Source organism: Phaenicophaeus curvirostris, chromosome 6 (assembly GCF_032191515.1).
Source record: "Phaenicophaeus curvirostris isolate KB17595 chromosome 6, BPBGC_Pcur_1.0, whole genome shotgun sequence".
In the NCBI taxonomy this organism is placed as follows: Eukaryota; Metazoa; Chordata; class Aves; order Cuculiformes; family Cuculidae; genus Phaenicophaeus; species Phaenicophaeus curvirostris.
The window spans coordinates 39,910,356-39,928,845 of record NC_091397.1 but is presented as its reverse complement, the minus strand read 5'-3'; the positions used below and the strand labels follow the sequence as shown (position 1 = coordinate 39,928,845).

General features: G+C 38.9%; 1 protein-coding gene across 2 annotated transcripts in view; it reads left to right on the top strand.

The window, feature by feature from the left end:
* ELMO1 (engulfment and cell motility 1) overlaps window positions 1-18,490 on the top strand; it is a 311,923-nt gene that overhangs the window by 92,166 nt on the left and 201,267 nt on the right. For both annotated transcript variants that reach the window (XM_069859885.1, XM_069859886.1), the window contains 2 exons: window positions 6,218-6,253; window positions 14,025-14,124. In XM_069859885.1, the coding sequence (XP_069715986.1) occupies window positions 6,218-6,253; window positions 14,025-14,124 (136 nt within the window). The remainder of the gene's footprint in view (window positions 1-6,217; window positions 6,254-14,024; window positions 14,125-18,490) is intronic.

Genomic DNA, 18,490 nt, shown 5'->3' with positions numbered 1-18,490 from the left:
CTGTCCTGCTTTATCTGAAGAGTTATGCCAGTACTGTTGGTATCAAACTGGATTGTAAAACTGATGTAGATTATTAAAAGTGGCAATAAAGGTTACTGTTAATACAATACTCCTTACCCCAGTTAAGTTCCCGGATTGAGCTCCTGGTGTTATCCCAGAAAACAGTTCTGTAAGTACAATTCACTGGGTAAATGAAAAATGGATTTTCAGAAGAGATGAACAATGCTAAGCGGTTAGGTCTTTGCCACTGAATTAAGTTGTGCTTTTTCACACTTCTCGGCTACTGGTTATATGGTTACTCATTCCCTCTCTTGGTCAGCTCCAATGCTCCTCTGACTCCTCAGTGAGCCAATTCAGTTTGCTAATCTGGCAGAAAATAAACCAGCTGATGGAGGTAGGAAAATAATTTGTATGTTTAACAGCACTGGGCTGTTAGACAGGCTGAGCCGTTCCTGTGAAGCTTCACCTGGAGGCATAGATTACTTAATCCGATGTTACTGCCAAAATCAATTCTTGTCCAACAGAGGCTTTACGCAATGTTCATTTCTTAGTGCTTCGATAATGTTGGGAGAGGTTGAATATTGTCTATGCGGCACAAATCCAAAAGAGTATGTGAAATTAGGTTATCTGGCTATACCACTATGAAGATGGTAACAGCAGGAGAACAAAGAAGGTCTGCAGCCCAATCTTTCAGCTCCCATAAAGGAGGAAAGTGGGGTAGATTTTCTTTGCGGGTGAATTTTTCTGTTGCCTTCTTTTTCTCTTGCTTGCTCTCTTTTGGGTTTATTTTCCCATCAGTCTTCAGGCTTGGATGTCACTCTCCCCTCTGAACACACACACACACACACACACACACACGAGCACAATTTTTTGTATATCCTTCTGATCAATGTCAGACACGTGGAACACACTGTAAATTTTAGAGAAAAGTCTCATCTGAATATTGAATCTCAAAGATCACGTCTTTGGAGAGGAGAAGGCTTCTTGCACCCACCCCTCTCCCCAGCCTCCCCATCCTAAATGCCTTTTCTCCGGGGATGTTTTTCTTACTTTGCTGTGCTTAAGAATATTAGCATTTAAATGACCCCTGCTAAGTGGTGCTATCAACACCTTATTGACTTGACGGTGAAGAGGAGAGGAGTCAGTTTTACTGGTTTTTGTTCTGCAACCACTTCCGTGAAACGTGATAAAAAGGGTAATTCCAGCGGTGGCTTTTTATTTCCAAATGTTCTTCAGAATGGGCGAAACGATTTTTTTTTTTTTAACTGCAGACAAAAATACAGTCTTTGAGGAACCAGCAAAAATAAGAAGAGCTTAAAACCTCCACTTCTGCAACTTTCCAGAATGTTTTTGTCTCTCGAACTGTGGTGGCTGTGGGATGTTGTGGTGGCTGTGAGGAGTGGGAGTGCTGCTGCGTAACTGAGTCTTTTTGCAGATTTCATTAAAATAATTTATTTCAACCCACTGGCCAGACCGTTTTCCAAACTTCATATATATGTCATAGCCACACCTGATACGGACAGAGCCTAGAAATATGTACTGCTGTGTATTTGTGTTGTCTATTTCTTAACGCTGCCTGTTATCCAGAATGCGGCTATCTTGTGTTTACCTGAAAAGCAGTAGCCAAATACCGATTTGACGTGATTAGCATTCAAGAATCATGAAATCGTTTAGGTTGGAAAAGACCTTTCAGACCACCCTATCCAATCGTTAACCTAGAGCTGCCAAGTCCACTAATAAACCATGTCCCTAAGCAATGCATCTATATATCTTCTAAATACCTCTAGGGATGATTACTCAGCCACTTCCCTGGGCAGCCTATTCCAGTGTTTGATTTTTGTAAATATTCTCTACATTTGGTAATAGTAGCCCTCTCCACAGCCATACTGCATAAAAAGCTTCTATCTTCATTGGTATTTTTATTATGCTCTGCACATCTTTAAACAGTGCAGGCTCTGAAACATTGGTTGCAGTTGTGTGGTGTGATTGTTTTAGCTCTTGACATTGCTAGCTCCAAGTGGGTCTGCACTGGCTTCCTCAAAGGGACGGCATTTTAGTAGTTCTCCCCAGTGCAGACAAGCCCTTACTGTGACTGTGTGTTACCCTAGCTGGGGTTCATATTTGGGGTATATCTTTGTCCTTGTACAGCAGTTTTTGCACATGAACAGATAGGAGTTGATCTAGTCGGATCTTTACTAAGCTGGTCTCTGTTGGAAGCTGCTTGTGACATAACCTGCTGTATTTGAGCAAGTACTGAGTCTGTATGGCTTGGAGGAGTCCAACAGAACTGCTGTGCCTTAGGATTCAGCTGGAAACATGTCACAAAGTTGCTTTGAGGCCAAGCAGGGAACATACCATGGTATCAAAATGTCTAAACCGGTAGCTTATCATTAGTGTTTATTTTGCATCATGTTGGCATTTGTGTTGAGATTTCTCCCTGTATAAAAATTGCTGTTTGATTTTGCTTTTCACCATTATAGTATCTGAACCTTCCAGAAACACTAGTTAATTTACCCTCATAACATTTGTGTTCTGGCCATGGTTTTATTCCCATCTGTGTGAGTGCAATTGAAGTATCATTTCTAAGAAAGAAAGGTAAACAGAAGTATTCAGCTAATTACAGTGTCCACATTGGTAAGACTTTCAGCATTTTTTATCATATCTGTGCTAACTCCCCTGTGAGGCGTTTTACAGACCTGTCTGGTTGCTACTACTGAGTCAGCACTCTGGAAGAAACAAGTTTTGTATATATAGAAAGAGGAAGCTGATGGAGTTGACAGACTGTACTTGTTCCTTTCCAGGCTGACTTGCTGGAAGATTTAGCTTGGCTATTTCTTTAGTGGTAACTTTAGCATGGTCTGTGTGTGAATACGAGAGGATGTCCTCCTGTTCCAGTGCCTCACCACCGTCGTTGTGAAGAAATTCCTCCCTATGTCTAGTATAAATCTTCCCCTCTCCAATTTAAAGCCATTCCCCCATATCCTATCGCTACAAGCCTTTGTAAAAAGTCCCTTCCCAGCCTTCTTGTAGGCCCCCGTCAGGTACTGGAAGGTTGCTATAAGCTCTCCTCTGAGCCTTGTCTTCTCCAGGCTGAGCAACCCCAACTCTCTCAGCCTGTCCTTGTATGGGAGGTGCTCCAGCCTTCTGATCATCTTTGTAGCCCTCCTCTGGACCTGTTGCAACAGTTTCATATCCTTCTTACCTTGAGGATTCCAGAACTGGACACAATACTCCAGGTGAGGTCTCACAAGAGCAGAACAGAGGGCGAGAATCGCCTCCCTCAACCTACTGGCCACGCTTCTTTTGATGCAGCCCAGGATGCGGTTGGCCTTCTGGGCTGCAAGTGCACATTGCCAGCTCATGGCAAGCTTCTTATCAATCAGCAACCCCAAGTCCTTCTCCGCAGGGCAGCTCTCAATAACATCATCCCCCATCCTGTATTGAAACCACAGATTGGCCTGACCCAGGTGTAGGACCTTGCAGTTAGCCTTGTTGAACCTCATGAGTTTCACACAGGCCCACTTCTCCAGCCTGTCCAGGTCCTTCTGGATGACATCCCGTCCTTCTGATGTGGCAACTGCACCACTCAGCTTGGTGTCATCTTCAAATTTGCTGAGGGTGCACTTGATCTCCCTGTCTATATTATTGATGAAGATATTGAACAGCTCTGGTCCCAGTATGGATGGGATGAAGACAGCATGCTGTTCTTTAGATAACAGCCTCCACCTGTTCAGTGGTAAAAGTCTTATCTATAATCATCCCATACTGTGTTGCTGTTACATTTGATGTCCGAGATTAATTTCTGCTCTGATCATGATTTCCAAAGCAAAAGAGTTTAATAGAAATTGCTTGGTCTAATACAATGGTAACCTTTCCTCTCAAGTCCAAATTTGCTATCTTTGTATGACTTCGCCAGAAAAGTGATCCCATTATGTCTCTATATTATTTTGAATTCCTGTTCTCATTTACATTGCATGTCTTCTGGCTTCAAGTTAACTGATTGCCAGTTAAGGTAGTGAAGAGTTCTCTAATTACTAAGAGTTGTTGTCTGAATGTTTTTTTTTCTAGGGCTCAGATGTTTATTCTTTAATCCCTGGGCTCAGTCATTTAGAAGATGCACCTGATCATGGCATGTTATGAAAAATCTCTGGTGAAACTAGGTCTGCCCTTTGAAATGCTACCAGTTTGCAAACACTGCATTTGTTCCTCTTGGATGTCCTTCAGACACAACACACAGTTCAAGTTTACTTGCTGTTTAGCAAAAGCTAGCACCTGGGTGAAAAGCAGACGATTTAAAAAGTGGTCTCGGAAGTACACTGTTAAGATTTGCTGGCATGTGGTAAATAAGGTTGCTTGGATCCAGGTAAATTTGGGAGATGGCAAAACCTATTCGTGGTGGTGGTTGTTCTTGTTAGCGTCTAGCAGAGTCTGCTGCAGCAAGGAAGCACTCTGTTTGCAGAAGCACTGGGATGACTGCTGAAGTTGGGATCTCCTACTGAGGGAAATGCTTTGAACCTTTCTACTCCTAAAAGCAGAAGGGTAAAAATGTTGAGGGTAACTTTCTCCCCTTTTTAAGACTGCCTGATAATCAGGATGGTTTTTGTTTGCTCGTTACTACTGGCTACACAGGTAGCTGTTACAGCATAAAAGAATCAAAGCCATGAAGTCCAAGAACAAAATCTTCTCCCTTGTTTAATTTGAGCTATACTGTAGCCCGATCTGTGCTTGGATACACGGTAAGCTGTGCTATCATTATCTTCAGGCTTGAGTACTGCAGCTCACAGCTAGCAATGAAGAATTTCAAACCACTATTCCTGTGATGTACTCTCTGTGGCTTTCCCCCTAAAGGAGGTTACATGAGACATCTCAAAGGCTGCCCTCCCTAAGACTGGTCCTTCTTGAAAAGACTATGTACATAGATTAATGTGGTTTCTATAGAAAGGATGACATTTCTTATACGTAAACAGAATGGAAAATGCAAGGTGTTACTGCTGTACCAAAAGGAAAGAAAGAAAGAAAGAAAGAAAATCTAGCCAAGTTCTGGGATAGAGTTGAACTGGTGATTTGAGAGCTTGGAGTCCTAGAGCTGTTGTGGTCTGAACAGCATGGCAGCAAGTGCAAAGGGAAAGAAGGGGGCAGGGAGGAAAGAAGGACCTTTTGTTCTCTTTTGAACAGTAGTTGATTCCTCCCCCTTCCCCCCCCCCCCCCCCCCCCCCCCCCCCCCGCTCCTTCCCCCCACCCCCTTTTCCCCCTCCTTTCCCCCCTCCTGCCATAGCTTCTGGTTCACTGATGAGACACAATAGTGTATATGTTGGGAGGGGGAAAATAGGAAGTGCCTAAATAAAAAACCTCTTGGGGTACATCAAACCTCTTGCTAAAATTAGGAACCAAGTGTTTTGGAAGCCACTGAGAAAGAAAGAGCATCACACGGAGGACTGGGTGGGTAGTTTGGCCTCTAGAATCTGATTGAGTAGGTGACATTCTTAAACAGGTAATTGTCTTTCTCAAGCGAGTTGAGTTGGCACCTTGGGTCTAGGTATGTCCATGGGTATGTGGATTTTATTAGCAAAAGAATTCTGGGTGAGCTTACATGTACTGTTGGAATAATACTGCTGCCCTGTATTTACTTGTCATGGAGCTGATGCAAGATGGTTTTCAGTTGTTGAGTAAGTGCAACTCTGGTTAAAAACTCAGGGCAAATCATTTGACGTCAACAGAAGACCAGCTACACAACAACTTTCAGCCATGCTGACAACTCTGAAAACAGTGTTAGTGATGGAGACTGGAAGTAAATAAAAGAGTTTTTCAGGCAACAGACTGTATGTCATAGCAACAAGACAGAAAATGCTTAATGTGTGTTTTGTACCAACGACTACTTTTGCATAAATACTTCTCTTATTTAGGATGCCTAGACATGCTTTAATGGTCAAGAGAAGAAGGCTTTAGAGAAATTTGATGTATTACCCCTATAAACTGTTCCTTTTTTCCTAACAGAAGTTAACATAAGTATTCTGAACAAATATTTGAGACAAATTTTGGATGTTCTTTACTTCATTAGTTACTGAACTGTTTCTATTCACACTGAACTGTTAGTAATCTTAGTATGTGCCTGTCTTTGAATTTTATGAATCAAATACATGTGGGCGTGCATGCATAGGTAAATAGAGTACAGATGTTTTAAAGTGTGTCTCCTCACGTGCAAGTTTTAATTTTGCAGACGATATCAGAAATTGCAGAAGATAATGAAGCCCTGGTAAGAACTTGATTAGATCATCACCTTGCACACTTCCTCTTCTTTTGCATGACTGAGTTCAAGCCCTTGCGCTAATCTTTATATGTAAATACAACTGTGCATATTCATTAAGCCAGTCTTACATGTCCTCTGTTTTCTGCTCTTTGATGCCTGTTAAAATTTTCTGACAAAGCCTTTTTTTGCTTTGCTTTGTGGAATGGGTGTTTCGTTTCTGTAGCTTCTGCAGAATCTTTTACTATTTCCTAAGTTAGGCTTTTGTTTTGCTTTTTTAATTTGAGCAAACAGATCATTTCCCTGCCTTCCCTAGTTTCCGTCTTAAATTTGTCTGGCTTACATGATTGATAGTAGACAGTTTTAATAGTTGATGTTACTAAGATGAAATTAAGAGTCATTTGCCCGTTTGAAGTCTTATTATTTGTTGGTCCCAGATAATGCTAATCGTTGCAGATAACTGCATAAAGGAAAACTGTAATATAGTAAAGGGCCTCATATCGGAAAGTTCTGAAGCTTGCTTATTGCCCTAATGGTTTCGAATGGGACTGTTCTGTGTGTTTCAAGTTAAGCACAGGTTTGAGGGTTTGATTAACTGAGACCCCAAGAGATAATCTTTCTTCATTGGCTTGCAAGTTGGATATGTCAAGTATAGCTAAAACCCAAGGAAGCAAAAGCATAATTAATTAACTGTGCATCTATCACTGTGAAAGCTTGATGTGATTTATCATGCAGGTCCCCATCTGAATCTGTGCTAAATCATACGTTCACAAATCTGTTGTAAAACAAGTTCCGAAACATTTATCATGAAATTGTTGCCTAATAAATAAATTAGACAGAATTAATTTGCCAGAAAACTTAAATCCTTCCTCCGCATTTGCTTTCTCAACCTAATACAAAGTAACTTGCTTCATAATAGAAAAATGTAGATTCTGGTGAAAATTATTAAAATGGCATAAGGTTTTCAGAATTCTTGGCAGCATCACCTGTGCTGGGACAAGGTACCTCCTGTGCATTTAGATGGTGGATTTTTCCTCACTGCTGTGAAAATAGTTCTTTGTGGAAGGATAGTTGTTCTCCTTCAGCATCTCTTTGCTTCCAAATTCTATTATCCTGTAGGTTTCTCTACATTAAATAACGTGATTGTCTTCAAGACAGTGCTAAAATACTGACTGAGTTGCATTGCACCCTGATTTTAGGATCATACTGATGATCTGAATTTTTTTTTTTTTTACAAAGTTTAGTTTTGTTTACTTAAGGGAACAAGGCATTACCTACTTTAAGAGGATTCTTATTGATCAGTGTAGATAGAGCACATCAATGAGTCCTGTAGTAAAGAAAGTATATGTGACTAAAGTTTATTCTAACTTTGGAAGTAAAATCCTGATAGTAGAACCTTCAATTTACATCAGGGCACACAATTTAATATTTTTTGCCCAGGTTGTGAAACCAATAGTTATGGAAGCTGACATGTTCATACATTTTCAAGGTAAAGTGTATTTACTAGTGTTCTATGAGTGTAATTATTGAACATATTGATTATTTTTTGCCCATCTATTAGTGAGAAAAGGTCCAATGAAGCAAAACCTATTAAAAAAAAAATCCTCAGAGCTTGATATAGTGAACAGAACTGAACTAAACTGAACTTTAAAACTTTGCAGTCTCTACCTGCTGACTTCTTCACTACAGAAACTTGAAGAAACCTATTGATAGTTTTTGAAAAAAACAAAAAACCAAGCTACTTTTGATTTACAGGATGACATATTTCATAAAATGCCAGTATTTTATTTTATCTCTGGAATCTTTCACATGCTAGCCTGACGTAATTAAAACCCCATTCCACAGAGAGGCCTTGTTTAATGGCTTTCTTCACAGAAGGAAATTATTCTAAAATATGAGTTCCATTTTGTCTGTCTTTTCAGATTTAGGGGTTCCCATTTTGGTTTGGGATTTTGTTTATCTCACATTGGCTAATATTTGGATTTTAAAATAAATAATTTCCATGAAACAGCTCTGTCAATTTGACCTTTGCATTGCAATACTGAGTTGTAGTCAAACAACACTGATTGGAGCGTGTTTTTCTTGTGTAGTTATTCCTGGTCTTTTAAGAAAAACCGGTCCATTTAAGGAAATTACCATGAGATGAGAAAGCCCAGGAATTTAAAAGATGGGTAATAAGAGAAAGGGTAATTCTAATTACTTCTCCATAAAGAACCAGTGTGTAATAGTTCCTCTGGGCTATTTTTCCATGCAGACAAATGCTAAATGTACCTCAAAGTGAATTTAGTCATACTCCATAATAAAAGTATCTATAACTGGATTTTTTCAAGAATAGTTACAGTTCTGTTTAAAATTCACAGCTTGTTTTCTTTAATCAGAGTTAATTTTCAGGCTTAGAGAAGCCCTGATACCGGGGGTACAGTGGTATTTCAGATTTTTGGAATTCAAGTGGTTTAAAATCATTAGGGCTGATCCCTTGTATTAAGAGCAGTGAAACTTTACCACAAAGAAATATTTTCCTGCTTGGCATGATGCAAAAAAAAAAAAAAAAAAAGGCATTTTCTGTAATCATCTAGAAAAATAGGGGCACCTACCCTGCAGATTGTTCAGCCATTTTCAGCTGTACAGAATAAGTACAAGTAGCTGTGAATTACTCCTAGTTCGATTTGATAGTGGCTTAGCTTCACCCTTGGAAAGTTTACCTGAAGAAACAAGGCAATGTAGAAGCGATGAAGAGCATCCATAGCAATAAAAAAGGTACTTGTTCACACTGCGTACAAATCATCCTTATGCATCATCAGTCTTCATTTTAGACGTGGTCAGGTTCTTGCCCGCGTGGCTTTTTCAAAGCTGTTGTCCTCAGATTAAATATATTCTGCTCTTGTTTAAATTTATTCATGGCCATTTATAATTGACAACTCTAGCTTAAAAAGCTGTTCTTACTCTTTGATGTTGACTTTGGTGATGTCAGGCCTTTCAGCTGCCCAGTATTAGGTTGAGAGCACAGTTACTGAATGATAAGGGACTTGAAGTTAACCGCTTCTGTAACCTCTGCATTTTGTAGCAGGCTGCTATTCTCTTGTTGCTTTCTGCTCAGTTAAGGTTGTTCTTTGCTGCCTTCCTTCTGCGCAATTAGGCATTAGCTTTGGTCCTCTTTTGCTCATGAAAAATCGTTTGTGGAAAGATGTCCTAATGGCTGGTGGTGGTTTCCTGGTTGTGATAGAGGAGCAACAGTGAATTCCCAGGTTCTCCTGTGCAGCTTTTATTATGTAAAACATTAAATGGTCCACTTAGCTTTATAAAAGCTCATATTGTTTTTGTTCTTTTTCTTGTTACCTGATGGCAGCTGAGCCTAACTATCTCAATTTAAAGAACCATTTGAACAGCTGAGTATTTTTCCCTCTTCAATAGCAATATAGTGCTCATTTTGGTATGTGTGTTAAACATGGATTGAGATATTTTTTTTCTTCCAATAACATCTGGGGGATTTGAATGCTCAAGTCTCATTAATTTATTTTGATAAGAAATCCAAATTGCTTTAGGTGTCTTTCAAAATATCAGACATAGTTCTGAATATACATTTGAGGATTCCTTAGCATGCATGATAAAAAGATGACTTACCATATAGAAATGATACTAGGAAGGCAGGTGAAAGATGGGATAATCAGGGTCACATGCACATTCCTGTCATTTTTATTTTTAGAAAAGAAAAGCTAATATCAAAATCCATGGAGTTGGGTTTTTTTTCTTCAGTTTCTTAAGACAGGAATGCAGAAAATTCTTAGGAACATAAACAAACAAGCTTTGACCTGATACCTGATACTTCTCTAAAACCTAGAGATGTCAACAACTGTTGACTTATCCTTCAGTTGGGTTTGTCTGCAGCGTTGAGGAGAGGAGTACAGGCTGTGGATCATAGCATAGGCGATGGTGTTATAGACCACAACTTTCTGCTGCTTCTGAGGCTTTTGCTGAGAGCTGTGGTGGGTGAGGAGATGCTTCATGACCAGCTCACCCATCCTCGTGACAGTGGTTAGAAGAGGGAAGTTAAACATCACAGAATCGGGAAACTTCATTAGCTGTCCCAATGTAAGGTGTCGCTGCCTCAGAGCCAGAGTCCAGAACAGCATTCTGGAGGGATTGTACAAGTACCTTGCCTGAGAGCATAGATCATTAAAATGTCAGTGTTTGTGAGATATGAAATTGCAATTACACAGTTCAGTTTTCTGTAATTTTTCTTCTCTTGCTATGGCACATTAAAAAAACACCTTCATTAGGAATTACCATCAAACTATGAAGTTATTTTGCCAGAGCAGCAAGGGTTGGGTAGTTACAGAACTGTCAGACCTTGTGCTGTGGACTAGTGTAAAAAGATTTTATAAAGAAAGAGGACCCATAATTTTTCAGGCTTTTTGTACGACTAAAATGCTTACACCCTGAGATTTCGAGTTAAACAGTTCCTGCCACATATTTTCCAAGATTACTAGCTTTATGAACAGGCTTTGATTCCCTTGAAATTTCTGTCTCTGCTCTTCCGTCTGCTGCTTTTAATAGTATGAATGCATCTGTGCATGTGTGTCTTGAAATTAATTGCTTGGAAGTCTGTTTCTACCTCTCTGCTTGTTTTTAAACACATAACAATGAATCAACACCACTCCCTTCCCCCTCCAGATACTTTAATCCTTATCTTGCTCTAGTTACCCTGGAGATTGCTTTCATCTCTAGCTACGCCATTCCTAATGCTTATCCTTTAAGCCTGGCTTTTGACTTCTTTAACGCCACTTAGTGTATACACGTGTGTGTGCAAATACATACTTATAGCTGTATATTCAAAAAATACATGTTATTTATATGTGGTGCTGCATAGTATATAGAGTAAGAGTATTTCTTGGTGCTTCATTAGTCCGAGTGTTTCATCTCTTCGCTCTGCCTAGTTATTTTAAGCAGTGTCCCAGGAGTGACATCTGGTGGGTGTCTCATTTTTTTAAATTGAAAAGTACTTTCACCTTCTGGATCCCAAACAGTTGTATCATTGTCGCATCTACTGAAACCAGGTTTATACATGAATAGAAGTATTTTTAGCTCCATTAACCCAGTTTCCCCTGCAAAACTGTGTAGGAGGCTGGATTAACTGGCAGGATTAATTGGTAGTTTTGGTGAGAAGGATAAATGAGACTGTTGAATGTAAAGAAATTAAACTAACTTGAATTCCAGCCACTGTTCTTCTGAAGGTGAATATCCATATGCAGGTTTAATGCAGTTTACATAATCCCTCTAAACTATACCCATTGTTAATGAGAATTAGCTTTCATATACAATTAGTTTATAGAAGAGTATTTATGTGCTAAATACAAACTAATTGACTAGAATTTTCCCAATACATGAGAAAATCTTGGGGAGAGAACTTATCTGCTGTAACTGTTATCTGCTGGGAGAGATATCTTTATCTACTTTTCTATCTTTTTGTATTTTTTTTCTTTTTATTTGGATCTAGTTTAGTCTAGCTTCTAAAATACCAGAATGCTATATATTTGTGCAAGCATTTTGTCACGAAGATGCATGAGAACTTGGTACAAGTTTTTAGAAGGAAGCCTTTCCTGAGGGTGCTGTTTTATTTGTGGATTCATAAATAACCATTTTATGCAAAAGGAATGGATTGGGGGAAATGACAGGACCAGAGCAGATTAAATTTCCTGCGGAGTCTTATTGTCTTTTTGTTATGGATTCTTTGATTTTTTTTTGAATGCTAATGATGGCATTTGAAATTAATTTAATTCTTAAAAGATTTGCAGTATTAAAAAGAAGTAAACAAAATCAACCTCCCAATCCTGCAAAACAAAACTAAAAGTGTCAAGGTCATGTATCTGATGAACAAATCATTTCTTGCAGAATTACAGTGGATTTTTTAAAGGAACTGTATTTTTCTTTTTTGCATTTTGCCGTATTGTTTTTCATTTTGCAATAAATAATTGAAGCCACTGTGAACACCCTTACTTACTGCGGAAAAGAAAGGTGTGCTTTTTTGTTGTTGTTTTGGTTTTACTCGCAAAATGTCAAGAATGGCTTATTTCTTTTTAGTGGAGGGCACCTATGGAGTTTTGGTGAACGAGAGCTCCTGTCTTAAAGGAAGAGACCATTACAGGCTGCAGAAATCCCTAAATGGAGGATTGTGTCAAATCCAGTAAACTGGCTATTGGAGCTGCTACACTGAAACCGATTGTCTGCCTTATTCCTCTTTACTGCAGTATCTCTTCCATGTGAAACAAATGCTCACTTATTTGTATTGTGTTGGTGCAGGGTAGTAAGGGAGCAAATCACATAATAAGGATTACCAATTACATTGCTTCACTATGGCTATAGTATGAGACTCAGGTTTTCAACATACTGAGCGCTGTAGTTCAATTTGAGTTGTTTTATTTTTTTTTTTAGTTCTCATTATCAAAGAATCGTAGAATAGTTTGAGTTGGAAGGAATCTTAAACATCACCTAGTTCCAACCCCCCTGCCATGGGCAGGGACACCTCCCACTAGATCAGGCTGCCCAAGGCCACATCCCACCCGGCCTTGAACACCTCCAGGGATGGGGCAGCCACAGCTTCCCTGGGCAACCTGTGCCAGTGCCTCACCACCCTCATAGTGTAGAATTTCCTCCTAATGTCGAGTCGAAATCTGCCCCTCTCCAGTTTATACCCATTGCCCCTAGTCCTATCACTACACGCCTTTGTAAAAAGTTCCTCCCCAGCTTTCTTGTAGGACCCCTTTTGGGTACTAAAATCAGTGGGACTGCTCATGCTGTTTAGATTTGATGGTATGCTTATGCTTGTTAAAGGTGTAGTGGCAGAGAGCCTTGCAGGCTGTTTGGCATGTCCTTAAAGCTAACGCACTGCTTCTTTTCAGGCTCTGTGCACTGCTGCTTGTATCAAGAACAGCTTCATTGAAGTCATCATGGCTGCTGACTGTTCAGTGCCCTTACTACATACAGCAATTGAGCTAATCTTTAAACGCTGGTTTTTGACATGCAAAATTGGAGCTAGTCAAGTTGGAGCATATTAATGGAGTCTAAACCTGTTTTGAATTTAGTTCAGTTCATACAAAGGTGCATTGAATCTCAAATTTACAGGTGTCAAATGTAGTGTAATGACCTGCAAACCCTAAACAATTTGAGCTGCATGCTTGGATAAACTATGGGAACTTTTCAGTTCATTTGACCTGATTGCCCGTAGATAAACAAAAGGAAATGCATCTTCAGGTTCAAAGAAAGAAATAGAGGTGTTAACTACTGGAAAACTGTGGCTCAATAGAAAATATCTTAAGGTGCATTTGCAAAATATATTTGCTTCCTTGTTAGTTAATATATTGTTTGTTCCTTCCCTGACTTTCTGCTGATCTGCTTGATAGAGGGGTACCAAAACATGGTAGTTCTGTATGACATTGTTAGGTGCATTTCACTTCTTTTCTTCTATTAGATCTGAAACTCTGAATTTAGAAGAAAAGTTTATATTGGACTATATGATTTCCTTGGGCATTGCATGTAGTATTCTCCTGCGTATTAGTAGTTCTTTTAGAAAATAGCTTTCTTCCAGATGACTCTTCTTGGTGACTTGATGCTAGCTTGTTTTGGACACTATCTGTTGCACGGCCTCACTTGCTCTTCTGCTACCTCTTAGACCATAATTGGCTTCATTTTCCTGCCTTTCTGAAAGCTCCCTGCTGCTTTATTCCCTACATCACTGCCCTGCTGAATCACTGGTAAATGTTGTCATGACTCCTGTCTCTTGCAGCTTTGGAGATATGTTGTCCTTTACACTGACTGCATTTGTTGAGCTGATGGATCATGGGATTGTATCGTGGGATACATTCTCTGTGGCATTCATTAAAAAGGTAATTTTGTAATTGGTGCTATCTATTTTATATCAGTTTAACTTTTTGAGGTGAGTCATTGGTTTGGGTTTTTTTTCCCTGGGTTTGCTATTTAGGTCATTGGTCAAAAAGATACCTGAAAATGGAATTAAAGTGCTGTTTAAAACTATAAGTATGATAGTGAAATAGGATCAACACTATATTAGGCTTATTGCACAAGAAATTTCTTGCTCAATTATAGTTTTAACTTCCCTGTGCAGACACCATACAGGTGAAACAAAAATTAGTATTTTGATTTAATGTAAATTAAAATAAGTAATACTGTATTTCTTGAAAAAAACCCGAACACCCTAGTACTGAAATGTTTCCTTGGGTGGTATGGAAGTAAAAGAAATGAGTTAGTTTACAACTTGAAATTAAGTTGATATCTACTGAGTTTGTCAAGTTGAACTCTGATCCCCCTGAATGTTGCAGCTGAGATCTGTGGTTTTGAAGCATATCTTTCCATGATTTTCAACATTTTTTTCTTCTCTTACATGTAAGAGATGCACAAAAGCAGCAGAAACACTAGAGTACTCTTTAAGTACAGAGATTTAACAGACTTGAGAAAAAAGTTTTTGTTATTTATTTGACCCTATTCATTGACTCTGGAAACCCCACCAACACTCCTTTACAAAGTATTTTCAAACTAGATTGAACTGAGAATTTATCCTAATTTAAAGTGTGTTTGTACAGATTCAAAAAGTATTAGAGTTACTTCACTAAAATGGTACCAGAAGCAGTAATGGAATGAATGTAACCTATGGACAAAGATATTTTCAGAGAGCGTGTCACAGCAAAGACTTCTAATTTAAATTTGGTTAGAAAATTGCTACTACCAAAGGAAAGTATAAAGCTATTTTTGTTGCCAAAATTATTAGATACTAAAGTCAGTTTTTGGTTGTTATAAAATAATGGATGCTCTTTCTAAGAAATATTAGTATAATTGATCTGGTTTTGGACTCCTGCTGATCTTGCAGTCTAGCTAGACGATGGTGTTGATTATTGCTATCTTTTCACAACAGACAAAATAACACAACTGTTCTATCACTGAATTCATGAGATACAAGTTCAAGGCCAGAATGCCTTATTTGCTATGGGAGCCTACTAAGAAGTGTCTGAAAGAACTTGCTAAAAATTACTTATAATCAATCTACTTTGTTAGTGATTTAAAATTATTGTCTTTGTCTAACCTTATCAACAACTTTTGTCCTGTGGGTTGCATAGTAACTACAGAAGAAAATGTTGTGTACACTCCCATTAATGGCTCATCTCTTCTGTCTGTCTGGCATTTGCAGAGGTTTCCCTGGACAGTGACCCAATTTAAAAAAACAAAACAAAAGATATAAACAAAGACATTCTCACAAAGTACCTTCGAAAGCCAAACCTGGGAATTAAAAATCAAAAGTGAAACTGATGGACCAGAAAGGGACCAAGGAGAAGAATAGGGCAGTTAGAAGAGAAATACAAAGACAGAGAACAAAAATAGACGAAAGAGGTCCTGATCTGCCACGCAGTTGGGAGTTAGAACAGCAGAGTCCTCAGTGGGGCTCTGTGAAAATAAAGTGGTGAACCTAAAGGGGCAGTTTCAGACCATATCTCTCTGGCAGCAATCTGCAGCTTTATTCACACTTGCTTTTCTGACCTTGGATTTTGACATGCCCCCGAGGTTGCCAGTGGGCTTGCTGAGCTGGTTGACAGGATAGGTAAGGAGCTGATAAGTTTCTGCTAGCTGAGAGAGAACTTTGCAGTCAAGTGCTTCTGCCCTTTGAAGCTGTCTTTCATGTTAAATGTAAGCCAAACTGGAAGGAAGGAATTAATCTGAATTTTTTTCTTGGGTAGTTTTCTGACTTAAAATGTAGAAACTGGAGGAGACCTCAAGGGGAACCTGGAACTGCTTCTAATGACTAACTGCCTGATGCTGGATGCAGTCTCTGTCCTATCCTTTGGGTCCATAAAGATTGCTATTCTAACTGCTGCAAATAAGAAATGACACTTTCAAGGAGAGCTTTGCTCCTTATCTTAAGGGAAAATAGTATAATTTTAAAAAACTTTCTTTTGCTATGCAAGGTTCTCTCAAGACTTTTTTCTTGCTTATGGAAATAAACTTTATTGTCAGTTTCTGTAGTTCCCTAAAGGATTTAGATGCCCAGCTCTTAGAAAATGTCATGGTAGTTGGTTGTGAAAATACACAGTAGGAATTTGGTACTCCCGTCTTTACACAGGAGGACAAATAAAGTTTGTAGTATTGGTCCATATCATTAAAAATATATCTTAGAGTTATTTATATAATTGGTCTTTCATAATAGCATGATGCAGAGTCTTAACCTTGATGCATTGCTTACTTGCCTTCCAAAATGTACTGTGCAGGAAAAGACGGTGGCAGCAGGGGAAGTATCTCTGTGTTTCACAACTGTCAGTTCTTTTTGCTGTAGTCAAGTGCAACTTTAGTTTCTTACTTGAAAATGAGGTGCACGCTTGAAAATTCTGTTATGCGTTAGGACTTAACAGATAACAAAGCTGTGTCAGATTTTTCTGTACATTTCTGACATCAAGATGGTCCAGGCAAGTAATTAATGAACATACTGCTGCTCAGAAAATCAGATCTGTTTCCTCAGCATTCTTTGCCTGTGTGGTTTTTATCGTTGGTGAGTTTTATATTGTTTGGGGATTTGGGCTTGGGTTTTTTGTTGTTTTTTTTTTGTTTGCTCTTTAACTTCTGAATTCTCTCCTGTCCTTTAAGTGATGATGAAAGAAGAATTGATGTTTAGTTTGCAACAGGTTTCTTTTCTACCCTCACTTTACATGTTTAGCTCCTTTTTCAGCAGAGCACTGAGGCCAAACATGAAAAGGCATTCTGATTCATAATTTCCCTTGAAGTTGATTTGAAGTTACGTACCTAGCTATTTTTTTTTTTTCATGTGGTTATATTTGTCCCAATAAGGCCATGCAAATATTAAGGTTACAGATATTTTGCTGAAGTCTTATCCTTGATGAGTCAACCCCATGTGACAGGTATTCAAGTGAAAGTTCAAAGCAACAAAGTTGCTTATTTCTGGAGGAGAAGTTGTGTTTCTGTGAGCTTGCATTATTCTTATCATCAGAATTTTTGATAAATGAGTGCAGAATTATTTTTAGATGTTGAAAGCCCTCCCTGTGTGTGGTGCTCAATAAGCAGAGGACAGAAAAGAACACAAACATGATTTCCTGTTGATTCTTGTCTCTTTTCAAGAAAAGTCTTTTTTTTCCACATCCAGAACTTCAAGTATGGTAATAGAATTTCTTTTTAATCTAATTTTGTTCTTACCTAGCAGATGTTTTGCTTATATGTTCAGTGTGATGCATCATAGCTTTTTAAACACACAAGTCAGCTTCATACCTTGGGTGTGTGTTTATCATTATGATTAATAGATCTTATGGTCCAGGATCAGAAGAATAAATGTGTCTAAGCCAGCCTGTCCTAGACTGAGATTTCAGTTCTGTATATTGTTACATTTCTGTGGGCCCCTGGTATGAGTATATCCCAGTGAAGCATTCATACTGCCACTTGAAATATCATGTGAAGGAGTTGCTGCACCAAGAATAATTAGTACATGTCAGGGCATCTAAAGAGGGTGGTGACAGAAGTCTGACAAGTTGGCAAACAGTCTGGACGAATTGTATTTCTGCTGCGCAGTTGATCCATGGATGCCTGGTGACTGTGAAGCATCCATATTTTATTTGGCTTATTGTGTGAGCCGTGCAGAGTTGCTCTATGCACACACTGTCCATATTGTGGGCCTTCTGGACATCTGATAACTCTGGCTGCAGTACATCAAGAAACAACTGGATTACCGTTAAGAGAAATAGGATAGGACAGTGCTTCTGAGATACAGCTTGTTATTCCAGCATGATGTGCATCGCGTACTGCTGTAAATATTGCCTGGGCTCAGGACTTGCAGACAGTAGGTATTGAAAGTCCAGAGTAGAAAAGGGCTAATTGTTCTCTATGCATGCATGGGTTGGCTCTTTTATTTCTGCAAAGTCTGTTTTTATTTCCTGAATTGAGTTATATTCAGCGTAGCGTGTTCCTATTTTGGTAATGCAAACCAAGTAGCAGAGCAACCAGCAGTGCTGCAGGAGATTAGAAGAAAGATATCAGCCCCTCTTTCCTTGTCATCCCCAACCAAAATTGCAGAAAGGGTGTTAGGCTCCTTGGGTACTACTCAAAGTGTCACAAGTACAAAACAATATCATCGTCCGTGTTACAGTTTAACTGTGAATTTTACAGGCAGCTAGGTCCTTTTCCAAGCCTAGGGCATGCCTTTCTTCCTCAAAAAAGAAAACAATGTCAAGGTATAAGTAAGTA